Source organism: Coffea arabica, chromosome 9e (assembly GCF_036785885.1).
Source record: "Coffea arabica cultivar ET-39 chromosome 9e, Coffea Arabica ET-39 HiFi, whole genome shotgun sequence".
Classification (NCBI taxonomy): Eukaryota; Viridiplantae; Streptophyta; class Magnoliopsida; order Gentianales; family Rubiaceae; genus Coffea; species Coffea arabica.
Window position 1 is genome coordinate 37,759,250 of NC_092327.1, and position 13,586 is coordinate 37,772,835.

The 13,586-nt window shown below is 36.8% G+C and overlaps 2 protein-coding genes across 2 annotated transcripts; both read left to right on the top strand.

The window, feature by feature from the left end:
- Positions 1-6,695: 6,695 nt before the first annotated feature.
- On the top strand, positions 6,696-8,538 carry LOC113709297 (uncharacterized). Its single transcript, XM_027232027.2, has one exon. The coding sequence runs from the start codon at positions 7,013-7,015 to the stop codon at positions 8,198-8,200; it is 1,188 nt and encodes a 395-aa protein (XP_027087828.1). The 5' UTR covers positions 6,696-7,012; the 3' UTR covers positions 8,201-8,538.
- Positions 8,539-12,169: 3,631 nt separating this feature from the next.
- On the top strand, positions 12,170-13,309 carry LOC113710674 (uncharacterized). Its single transcript, XM_027233798.1, has one exon. The coding sequence runs from the start codon at positions 12,170-12,172 to the stop codon at positions 13,307-13,309; it is 1,140 nt and encodes a 379-aa protein (XP_027089599.1).
- Positions 13,310-13,586: the final 277 nt, after the last annotated feature.

Genomic DNA, 13,586 nt, shown 5'->3' on the forward strand with positions numbered 1-13,586 from the left:
ATGACCAGAAAACCTAATCCTAATCTTGTGGATATCGAAAGTGGGAAAAGGATTTTTGCTGAATTTTATATCTCTTTCGTCTAATAAATTATATTGCGCCGCCGTACTTCACAGGTCAAGAAAAATAAGTTTGCAGACACCAAACTATTATGGAGTAATAATCATGAACTTACGAAGACCTTACATTCTAATGGATGATCCTGCGTTGCGTTGTGCTCCACATGCAAAGGGATAATATTTTATGTAGCATATCTCTATAACTTTGTATATTTCCTTCTTGTTTTTATACTTGTTCCCTCGTTTTGGCATGACAAGTTGCAGGGAAACTATTTATCGCGTGCCAAAACCAACAAGCCTTTAGGCCATTTTATGAACTCCATACAAATGGATCAGACTACTGAATGTAGGTGGGAATTAATGATCAAATGTGACATATACAGCTGGCAATTCTCCTTCACAAAATTCTAGGCTTCCAAAGTTGACAAAGCCATAGGAGAAAATTCTTCTCTTTGGTTTGGTATTGAACGAAAGTAAAAGTCGATACAATTTTACACGCAAGTAGACCATAAGATAAGGGAGAGTTGAACAATTTTGGATGATCTTTCTTATTTACTTAGCCAATATATGATGAGTCATCTTGAAGTGTTAATGATAATTCAGTTTGAGAAGTTCTTCCTGAGGTCTAAGCTAATATGTGGCACAAAACTTAAGGGTAAAATATAAATTTTTAGTGATTTTTTTTTCCTTATTAATACATCGTCTTCATCTTCAACAGAACAATATTTTTTTTTAAAAAAAAAGTAAGAGATTTTGAATTCAGAGTTTTCTACTTATAATTTCTCTTATCTTACTATCCAATTCAAACCTCCTCCAACACCACAATACCTGACAAAATAAATGGAAACTTTTCCACGGCTTTCTTGATTGATGATCACCATTTTTCATTTGTCAATTTCTCCTGGAGTAAACGGTGAAAATGAGCATAATCATAATTAGAGCATACAGTTAAGAGCTTTATGATTGGTAACAAAGATTCATTGAATGTGTAACCTAAATAAGCAGCTTCGATTCATGAAGATCTTTAATGATTCGTTGAAAGGTGCCTTAGATTGTACCGCGAGAACTAAAATATATATATGTGGTCCTTATTTTAATTCAATAATAATTGTTCAACGTACGTTTCGATCATTAAAAGAAAGCTGCCTAAAGACATGTGATTAGTTGGTTGCAGCTTGAGTTTTAAGGTATTGAGGATCCTTGTATTGTATTTGTGTCATTGTATGAGGAGGATCAGAGGCCTATGTAGAGGTTATATTCTCATCACAACACCGTATTCCCATGATTAATCGAAAGATTTTAAACGAAAGGTCGACTTTAAATCCATTTTCTACTTCCAGCCTTTGATCGAACTTTTTAGATTAACAGCTGGTAGAGTTGCTTACTTTCTCACATTTGGGTATTCCAGTTGTTGACATATATATATGGAGTGAAATTTAATCTTCTGAGGACGGAGTGTTTAAATTTGGCAGCAATACGCTAGAACTAGAATGAAAAAGGCCTCTATAGGACCACCTAAAAAAAAGGGACCTCTATCAATACGTGTTGTGTTAATCATTGGGGAATAATCCATAATGCCTTGGTGGAGATGCCATCGATATTCTTGGTACTGGTCAACTCCAATAATTGCAAAATATTTGCGTACGAAAGCAGAAAATCTTCATCTTTGTTTGTTTGTTTGTTTGTTTGTTTTTTTTTTGTTTGGTCTTATTGAATACACATGAAACAAATCTAGTCTAGTGGCCTCTAGCTGAAATCCAAGAAATGTTTCTATGAATTAGGTGTTTTTGGGATGTGTTTTTTCAAAAATGTTTACTATAACGGCGTATGTGAAAAATAATTAGTGTAGAATAGTCCATTTATATTAAATATTTTTTTTAGATGTACCTTGAGGTGTTTTAAAAATATAAAATTTTATTTGACAAATTTTCACCCTTTACCATTGCCCCTCTACTCCTCCACCGCCACGGTAGGCCTACCCCTCCCTCTCTTGTCCCTCTCCCTCCCTTGCCCTGCAACTCCCTATTTCCTCCCCCCCCCCCCCTTTTCTTTGGTTGCATTGGCCGCAACCAGGTCGACTAGAAACAAGAAGGGATGGGAGAAAGGGAAGGAAATAGGGAGGAGAAAGAGAAAGTAAGGAGGGAGGAAGAGGGACGAGAGAGGAAGGGGGAGGAGAAGAGAGGAGAGAGGGACGAGGAGAATAAGGGAGGGAGGGAGAAAGAAGGGGGAGGATGGTGATCAGGGATGGTTGCGGGTGGGTGGCTGGTGGTGGTTCATTTTAATTTTTTAAATATATTAAAGTGTTTGTTATTTTTAAATAAAAATATAATTAAATCGAATCAAATTCGAGTAGTGCTATATTTAAACCCGAACTTGACATACGTTAGTATTTCTGAATTTCGATCAAGCATGAACACGGAGGCTCGAGATCGACTCGCTTAACTTTGTGACGGTACGAATTTGACTCGTTCGAACTCATCACTTCTCAACAACCAAGCAATCAACCAGACACTCATCTCAAAAAAAAAAAAAAAACACACACACACACACACCACTTAAACCAAATCATAGTACCAATAACAAAAAATTCCATTTGATAAATTACAATAGGATTAATCAATCTCACAAACCCATAAAAGATTTTAGTTATAAACAAAGTTCGGTTAAAACAACTAAAAGAAGGAAAATTAAGAGTGATAAGAAGCTAAGCAAAGGAAGGGGAAAGAAAAGCAGATCAGGAAAGGGGAGGGCAATCGATCAAGCATGGAGAAATTATAAGAAGACCTATGGCTGGTTTTGATTTAGGGATAGGAAAAATAAAGAAAAGAGCTATGGGTGGGCCAGGAGGTGGGAATGACTGCAGATGGAAAGAATGGAGAATTTCATTGCAAGTTGTAGGCGGTTGTTTCTTTGAGGAAGAGAACGGCAGAGATTAGTGTTTTTATTTTTTTATGTCCCTGAATTTACTTCTTAGCCCCTTAGTAATAATATACTAGCAAAGAAGATTTCACCTAGTTGCCTACCCGTATTTGTAATTTCACTACATATTATTAAAAATAATTAATTCTTTTTTCTAAGACTGCTCAATAAAGCTCGTCGAACGCTCGATCGTGCAATCTATTTTAGAGTTCAAAATTCATTCGAATGCCCTATTAAACAGCTCAAGCTTAAAATTAAATTCGATCAACTAAAAGTTTGAATCAAATTTTTGATTGAATTTCTTGCAAATGCCTCATGAACAACATGATTCATTTAAACCCCTATTTTTAAGATTTATTATTTTAGATTTCACAAACAAAAACAGTAACAACTAATCTTAGAAAGTCACACAATCTCTTGCAACCATTTATCTTTGATCACCACGAAATTTCATCTCAACCATGCACATCATTTTCATTTTTTTTTTCGTCAAAACATCATTTCCATTAGCATGACTCTTAAATCTGCGCTAAAGAAACATACTCCACATCTTTTTTGAGATACAAGTGGTCACGTTCTATACTACGTTGTATATATATATTGGTGAGAGGAGGCCACATGCACCTTATTTCGTTGGGATGAATTTGTCGAATGGCCCCTTTCGCCCTGTGACAGGATGCGATTGAATGTTAGATTTATGTATCATGAGCATCATTGAACCTTTTTGACAAATCAATTATTAAAAGAATTATAAAACTAACCACTCTTGAATCTTGTTTGCAAATAATTACACCAAACCTAGCATAACTAACAAAATTTTAAAAATAAAAAAGATTCCACTATACAAGCATTGAGTTTCGGCCTTTGGAGGATAGGGATGTGTTAGGTGATTCAAAAAACAGAGTATAAATAAGAGATTTTGAATTTGAATCATTCTATTTGCACTTGAAAAAAAAAATTTGAGTTCTTACTTTGAGGGTAAAATATAGGCCTGTCAACGGGTCAGGTCTGGGCCAGAATTCATTATTCCGGGCTCAGACCTGGCATACTATATCGGATCCGGATTCGACCCGTTTACCCGACGGGTCTTCTACTCTATGTTCCGGATTCGGATTCGGATCCGACAGGTCTCAGATTCGGGTCGGGTCTACAAGAAAAAAATCTATCAATACTTACAATTTCTAACAAAAATGAGAAAAAATTATATTTGTAAACTAATTTCTAACTAATACAAAAAAAAATCAAATTGACCTTACTCAAATACATCACCCTAATCAAATTATATTGATAAATATATATTTTAAATTATTAATTCATTTATATCCGGATCTGGGTTGGAATACTATATTCCGCATCTGACTCATTTTTTTGTTTGACAAAACGGATCCGGTCCAGATCTGGGTAACAGAATTAAATCCCTATCCGTATCTGAAATAATTTGATAGATCCGATCCGAGTTCTGATCTAGACCCGGACCGTTGACAGACCTAGTAAAACATACCATGTAAAACAAAACTAACCAATCTTTTTCCTTGATCACTTGTCCCATTGCTTCGTTGTCAAAGAGGTGGGCGTAATACCTAACTCATTAACCTATTGAATGAGACAGACTGAAGAAGTCCTTCCCTGTGTAGCTAAGTGAAAACTGCACATAGAAATTATTTGACAATTGCCAGTCTTTTGTAAGTTAAAGTGGCATACATTTCTGTAACTATTTTTACCTATACATACAGAGCTGACTATTGACCCCCCAAAAAGAAAATAAAAAATCCTCTTGTGGGTCTCATTGTTCGTACATGATGCACGTTTGCCTTAAAAATGAGAGGTGGTGGGTGCAATGTCAATTGTATCCCTTGGTCAATGTCCATTAAATACTGCACTACAGAAAAATGTTGAGAAAGATTAAACAAAATACAAAATAAATAAGGCTCGTTTAGCTTGTGGATTTTCACTCTTAACTTTGGCGTTTTGAAAAATAATTCCAATAAAAAGCAGAAGATTTTTTTTTTTTTTTTTTACTTCTACGGTGTAATAGACCAGACATTTATAGTTTACCGGCGAAATGAATGGCCGTCATTTTCAAGTGCCGCCCCTTTTGGAGTTGCATAAGATACACATGCTGATTATTAGTCGTATATTCGAAGCCTATACAATATCGACAGCCTAACGAGGCCAAGATATATTGAATCATTCAACGACAGTCTTCAAAAGTTGCCCTGTCTGTCAATTTTTTCTAATAGAATAAAATTAATTTACAAAGTGAGTAATTGACTCTAGCATTTGCTGCTAAGTTTTGGTTTTCTGGAACGACAAGGAATGAATGATATACAGAAATATTTTTTTGAGTGGCTCAACGCTCGTTTAGATTGTTATTTTTTAAAGTTTTATTGAAAAATATACTGCAGATATATATGAGATAAAGGATGATTAAAAAATGTATTTATCAAAAATTTAAAATTTTTTTGAAGAAAAACTGCAATCCAAAGAAGGTCTAAATTACTGTGTACAAGTTAGAAGTTATAATTAGTAATAAAATGGTGTCGTTTTTTGTAAAAATTTTTAGCATTGATTTCGAACATGATAATTAACAAAATAGCAAATCAAGTTAATTAAGAATTGCTCTCATCCTAATTGTACTTTCGAATGATAAATCCTATAATTTATTCTTTTCTCTTCTGCTACCAGATAATTCATAATATACAAGTTACTTGTGAACTGCATAAAATTTTTGGAATCACGATCCAAAGTTGTTGTCGAATACTTTGGATAATTGATATCAGTTGATTTATTTTTTTGGACCAGTTTCCAAGTAGGACAACCGAACGTGGATCAGATTAAGTAAGCTGGCCCTATGTACACAGCCCAAGAAAGCAGCCTTTTTTTTTCTTTTTTCCTCTTTTCTCATCTATAGGATGAGCATGTCCTTTTAAGCAATTTCATTTCCCTATAGTTCTCTCTTGTATGGTATAGAAGAGTATCCTTGACCAGTAATAAAAAAAAAAAAATTTTTACTTTATTAATACATGGAACTTTAAAGTAAAAACTCAAATGAGATAAAAATTACAAGATATTTTTTTTTTTCAAGTAAAAATCATGAACGGATCGTAGTACAAAATATATAACCAAAAAAAAAGAAGAAGAAATTATTAGACAAAAAAGGACCGTTGACAATTATCAACAACAGTTGCTTTGAGTCAATTGATTATTTAAGATTCGACCACAATATCATGCTTTATTTTTTTTCAACAGCCTGAATCAGACTTTTGTTGTTTTATAAACCTAATCCCAGAATATATTTGGTATGACTAAATTGTATCCTCGTATTCTTTGGTCCTTATCCTCAAAGTCATGTTGGCCAAGGAATGGCCTCTCTATGATTCCAATTTTGCCGGAGGTCCCTGAAGTGACTTCACCAAGGAAATCACTTCTCGAAGCCTTGAATGAAACCCAATCTTGATGCATCTCCTCCAGCAACCTGCCCCACGAGTTGAAAAGTTGCTATTGACTTGACTTTCCGAATTTTCATTGTAGGCTGATATTTAAAGTAGCCATTTGACTTGTCATTGGCTCATTAATTCAGTTATGATTAGTATCCAGCTTTAAAATCCAGTCCAAATTCCAACCCCAAAATATATGGCCTGTCATCAAAAGGTAACAGATATTTAAAGCGGCTGATATGGTGGTGGAAGAACAAAAAAACACAACATAAACAAATTGCTCAGAAGTATAGTTTGCTTCTGAAGTATTTTTCTCCGTTCACGTTCTTGCTCGTCGTCCTGATTTCAGACGGGACGGCGGGTGAAGAACTTCCGTTCTAACAACTAATTGTCTCTTTTTAGGCACCATAATAGCTTGCATGCAACGGCCTTGTTCTCGGTTTATTATGTTAATTGATTAGCTTTTGCATTCTGATTTGCATTCTGATTGTAGATTTTTTACTGATAAAAAAAGTTAAAATCTGTTTTGCTGATTCTGATTATTCTCAATAATCAGTTTCTTATCATATTTTGCAAAAATCCCGAGAACAAGGCCAATAATGTCTCCACTTCCGTTCCAGCTCCTGGAACTGAATGTAATATCGGCTCAGGATCTGGCACCTGTGTCCCAAAATTTACGTACATATGCAGTCGCATGGATGAATCCTGAGAGAAAACTGCGTACAAGAGTAGATCAACAAGGCAAAATCAATCCCACCTGGAACGATAAATTTGTGTTTCGTGTGGATGAAAAGTTTCTAGATTCAGAAACCTCATCGGTCATGATCGAAGTTTATGCTATAGGGTGGCTACGTGACACCCCTGTTGGATCAGTAAGAGTGCTGGTCAGCAACCTCATTCCTCAGAATGTCCGAAAGACGAATAATTCGCAAAGGCGTTTTGTTGCTCTTCAGATTCGACGTCCATCAGGTCGTCCACAAGGGATTTTGAACATGGGCGTCACGCTTCTGGATAACAACATGAAAAGCATGCCTTTGTATTCAGAGCTCAGTGCATCTGCTGTGGGGTTTCAGGACCTGATGGGCGTAAAAAAGTACAAACAACGGAAGAATGAGAAGAATGGTAATGATAATTCCGATCAGAAAGAAGAAAAGATAAAGCTGAGGCGAACGCAAAGTGATTGCACAGAGGTTAAAGAAAAGGGAAACAAATGGAAGGGGAACGGAGAAGGCTCAGTATACAACAGTTCCGTAGTCGATGGCCCTACAAGAGGTGGTTCCTCATTGAATGGACCAAATTTGAATGGTTCTGAAATTGGGGTTGCCAAAAATGGATCAATGTGCAATTCTGACGTGGGGCCATCGCCTTCTGTGGTGGCTGCAGCTGTAGCCAGGGGATTGTATCCGACGCCATTGCCGAAGCCTCATGATCCAGGGAGTTCTATCCTAGGAGATTGGACAGCGGATGATGCAAGTGCTGAAGGGCTAAAATCGAAGATTGATCGATGGAAAATGGAGCTTCCTGGGAAATGTGACAAGACTCCTAATAGTTACCAGAAAATTCCGAAGGAAAAGGAACGAAGACAACATTGGAGAAGGCGGAAAAGTGCTAATGAAGGCAGCGGAAGGTTTTCGTGCTTTGGAGCTGCATGTGGATGTGAGTTTACTATTGTATGTGGAGCTAATAATGGTGGTAGGAGGAGTAGATCCCGGTTGAGGAGTAGCAGTAAGCATTTGGCCAATTCAGAGTTAGATTCTCAGTTAGTTTCACAACATGGGATCCAGTGAATTCGACCAATTTACTTTTTAACCGGATGGATGGGGGAATTATCTCCAATGGTTCATGGTGAAGATGTTCCCACATTAGAGCCTCCACAGTCGTCATGAGGTTGTAATCATCTCAAACAATTGATTTTGAAGATGTAGCCTCCAATGCTATCAATCTGATTCATTGTTATATGTATTTATATATGAAGAAATGCAAATACTGTAGATGTTTGATTCGGCGGACCATCAGGCGCAGGAGGTGGTCCGCATGAGTCCCCAAGAGCAAAGATGAGGAGTTGATGGATGGCTCCCACTTATGCTCATTACTCCCGGGAGTTGCTACTCTCCTTACAAGAAAATGATGATGTAGGTGTGTACTATGACTTGAAATGATTGTCTGGTCGTCATGTACTACAATATTAGGTTTTTGTTAGTTCCTGCTGTGATGAAACTAAATTGTATGTAGCAAAGTTTGTGTATCCAATTCATGTTTGGATTTGATACCTAAGTATTGAAATACACAAATCTTCTTGATTTCCTTGCAGCAGTAAGCTTAAAAGAAGTCTCTTATATTGCATTTTTCTTCCTTGAAGAAGAAAAATCTGCGTTTGAAAATTTTCTTCTTCCTATTTTGGTAAAGAATAAAAGAGAAACTTGGCATCTGTTTATTCTTTTGTAGAAAAAGTAAGGACGTGCCAACAATTGTCAGGAAATTATTCCAACATGCACGGATAATTGCTACGCCAACTCGAGAGAGTGATAAGGGTCCAATATATAGTGTGCAATCAGGCTGATTAAGGTTTCTATGCCAGGACAGTAACATAAAATGTCTGTTAACATCCAAAATTTGCACGCTCTAGAAGTTCCCTTTGCAGAAGAACTAACAGAACTGAAAAGATTTAGATGTATTTTAGTGTTTTTGGAGAAGTAGGAAAGGCTTCAGCCAGGGAAATAATTCTGATATGGGCTTGAGAAAAAAGACGAAGAATAGAAGTGTACAGAAGTAATTGCACGAACAACATAACTTGACAGTGTTTTAGGTCTTTTAGCTTGCATCTTCCCTTGAGCAAGCATGGAAACAAAAGAAGGCAAGGAGCAAACTAATGTAAGCCAACCCTTTCTCTTAGCAAATGCTTGATTCAACTCTCACTAAACCTTCCTGCTCCCTACAATGCATAGACAGAAACCATCCATGTCATTTGTAGCTATTTTTTAAATGAGAAAACTTAATGAAAATGACAAACACTTAAAAGCACATCAGTCATGTGACTACCAACAACATTGGAATTAGAAAAGAAAAAAAAAAAAAAAAAGAACACTTAACAAGAGTAATGTATAGGCCTCGCAGAATTATACATGTTTTTAGAGTAAGGCCATTGGTAGGAAAGGTTCAATAAATTGGGTATTCATTATACAAAATTTTGTAGGCTGCAAATTACATCCTTGACTCTTTTCCTTTCATTGAGACGACATACACATTTCCCCTTGTTCTTCCACATCTCCTGATGAGGCAAAATTGTATACTTGTTCACATAATTCTTAGCCTTTCTTGCCTAAGCTGAATTTGTCTCACTCCCAAGAATCCTCTTCTTTTGGGATCTGCTCTTAATAATATTATGCGGATTATTTCCATGATTACTTGCTCCACAGACAATGGTGAACTCAAAACCGTAAGCATTTCCAAAACAAGAAAACAAGCCTCCATCTGAATGTCTTCGCCCATGTCCTCTGCCATCTGACCTAGATCTCTCAAATTTCCCTTCATGCTTTGGTGGAAGTGAAACCTCCTTCCTCAATTTCCCCATACCTGAATTCAACCCCTTTGCAGTAGCTTCCTCAACTGTCATTTCTTCCACTATGGAGTTCCCAATCTCTTTTCCTTCGGCTGATTCTACTTTTGCAGCCTGTCGCATTGGCCCCTTTCTTTCTGCCATGGGTGGAAGTGATTTCCTTGCTATTTCTGCAGCCACAATTGATGCTGATGGTCCAACATCAGAACATAATTCTGATCCATTTCCTGTCGAACCATTGAGCAACGATCCATTTCCATACACCAGAGAACCATTGCATATGGAGCCTGCTTTTAATGGAAACTCTTCATTAAACTCGCTCCCCAAGCTATATGATCGCCATAGATGGATTTTCTCATTCATTTGATCATTATTCTCCTCAGTAACAATCTCCCCATCTTTTTGTTGCGCGCTCATACTATTCAGTTTCTTGACTAAAGCGTCTTGATAATCCCTGACTGAAGGATTCATTTCTCTACGTAGAGGCATGCTTCTGTTTGCAGCATCCATTAGAGCTACGCCCATATTCAGCATTCCCTGAGGATTCCCTGAAGGCCGACGAATCTGAAGAGCAAGGTATCTTGTATGATTCCTGGCACAAGGGGTAATGAGATCGCTTATGAGTACGCGAACCGTGCCTACAAGCAAATCTCTAAACCACGAAACCGTGTAGATTTCAACCGTGATTGCAGCCTGATCAGATGAGAGGAATTCTGAATCTACGCGAAATGCAAACCTCTCATTCCATAAAGGATTTGTATGCCTTTGTTGATCGACGGAGGTTGTGAGCTTTCGGGAAGGATGAATCCAGGTTATTGCATATGTTCGCATTGATTTGGAGATGGGGGCCAAGTCTTGGGCGGATATCAAACTGATGTTTAGGACATAGAAATCAGGAGGTTGTAAGCTGATGTCTGAGTCGGTGATGGTGGATGAGGTGGTCGGAGTAGGAATTGTTGGGTCCATTTCACCATCCACCTCCCTGAACACGACGGGCCAGGTTTGACATTCACGCAGGAAGAGAGACTGTCGAGGTGGTGGTGTTGTATTGAAGATGCATGGTCGAGAGCTGTTAGAGAAGTTGGTTTTAGTTGATGCTTCTGGTCCACTATTTTCTTTAACTTTTGTTATGGTCTGAAAAGTTTCCTGCTAATTCCATAAATTTCCCCTGAGATTTTTGATAATTTCACTTAGCACCTTTAACATTTTAAAATTTCACTTATCACTCCTATTTTCAAATTTTTATAACATTGACAACCCAATTCAAATTATATGATTAAAATACTCATTTTAGAATAAAAATAATTTCTTTCCAATAATGCCTTTCATTGCCTTAATTTTTTAAATTGTAAGTATGGTAATCATATGTTAAAAATAAGGACAAAAAAGTATGACGATGTTCTTTTTTTAAAAGAAGAACATATAATAATTGCAACCATAAACAATATACTATTTTAAAGTACAAATAAATAATAAATTTTTGTTTAACATGTTTTCAAATTATAAAGTAATTTTTTTCTTTTAATGTTTGTCTATTTGGTACTCTAAGGTCACATAGTAAGACATAAACCCGATATTGTTGTTTTTTTTTTATTTTTTGACAAAAATGTAGATTTCTGCTACAAAAGTGTTGCAATTTAGGAGGCTATTTATAATTTAAAAACTTCAGTGTTTGTCCAACCTTTATTTATTCATATGTTTATCACATGCCCTTAAATTATCAAATGAGAAAATTCTTTCTTTTTATGTAAAATATTTTGATTGAATCTAATGAATTTTATGAACTGTTGAGAATCTTTAATTTTTATTTATTTGAATATATGGCTTGAAAATTTAGGAAAGGGGAAAAATTTTAAATTACATTTAGAATTTATTTGAGTTGTTTAGAAGATAAAAAAAAGGTTATTTTTCACATCTTTACAATATTTTAAATAGTAAGGTATAAGTGTCTAAAAATTTTTATAATTCACGGTATGTGACAATGTGAGTTGTAATTCATGGTCTGTGACATCAGAGAGAGGGTTCTACTTCAATCCAACAGATGACATCCTATTTCTGGAAAACCAGTAGCCGATTTTCGCTCTAGCAAATAGAAGTGATTCACTAGTTTCATCTCTGCCCCTGGCTCGTCGTCCTCTAAGCAGGGAGAGACGAGCTAATTCATCTGCCATTTCTGCCAAACCGTTTTGCTCTTCCAAAAATGTCTCTTGATTATGTTCCTTTCAAGCTCCTGGAGATCAATATCCTATCCGCCCAAGACCTTCCTGCAGTTTCCAAAATGTTGCGCACATTTGCTGTTGCCTGGATTGGCCCTGATCAAAAATTAAGCACAAGAATCGATCATCAAGGCCACACCAACCCCACCTGGAACTACAAGTTGGTTTTTCGGGTTGACAAGAAATTTCTTCGGAATGAATCATCGGCAATAACAATAGAAATCTATAATGTTGCATGGCTGCGTGACCTTCCGATTGGAACAACACATCTTTTCATCAACCACATTTCACCTCCTCTGATGCCAAATAGTCCAACTATGCGATCTGTTGCTCTTCATATTCGTCGCCCGTCAGGGCATCTTCAGGGAATTCTTCACGTTGGAGTCAACCTGATAGACAATGGGATTTCAGACAGCCCCCTGAGGAGCGAAATCAGCGCGTTCGCTTATGAAAATCAGGTCATGGTACGGAATGATCATCAGAACGTCCAAGAAGAAAGTGTCATAGAAAATGCTCAAGAAAATATTGAGCACAAGGATTTTCAAATCCAAGATCAACCCTCCGTCAGCCAAAAAGCATTGTCTAATGATGATGTAGTCTCGAGCAATGAAGGTAGCAATGATTTGAAGAATCAAATGCAATTGAAGTTGAGGACGAGAAGCATGGCCTCAACAAATTTATCATTGGGTACTGTCATGCATCCTTTGCCATCAGAGGTTGCAGATAACCTGAAGAAGGGATTTTATACCACGGATGCGGATGATTATGGCAGCTCCATATTTGAGAATTGGAGCGAGCCAAGTCATCGTCTTAGTTTGAGATCAAAAAATGTGGAATGGCCATCGGAGGAACAAATTCCACTGAAAAAAGATCATGAAGGCCACAAATTAAAAAAGCACCACAAGGGCCACAAAACAGACGATCAAGAGGGCCATAAAGCTGTTCGACCAAAACGAAGGCGGCCCTCGGATGGAGGAGGATTATTCTCGTGCTTTCTGAAAGGTTTTGAATTTACTTTTGTCTGCGGGTCTAAGAATATGACGAAAGAAAGAGAGAAGATTCGTCGTCACCATAAACTTCACGTTGACCATGCGGAAGAAAACATGCACAGGTTCTACATATGAATTCTTGACTGTACAGGTTCATGCACAGCCACCGATCAGCTACTTATGCATCGTTATTCAATGGCAAGATTGTTTATCAAGTTTTACATTTCTTTGGTGTATTTTTTCCTTCCAATTTTCTATTTCTAATTCTCTTAGGTGATACACAAACTAGATATCACACGCGATTTCTGCATATTTCGTATACAGCATTAGTTCCTTTTATTCTTCCTCTGATTTCCTTTTCTGAACAATTGAGGATTGACTGCTGCAGATTTTGAGTAGTACTACACTTAGC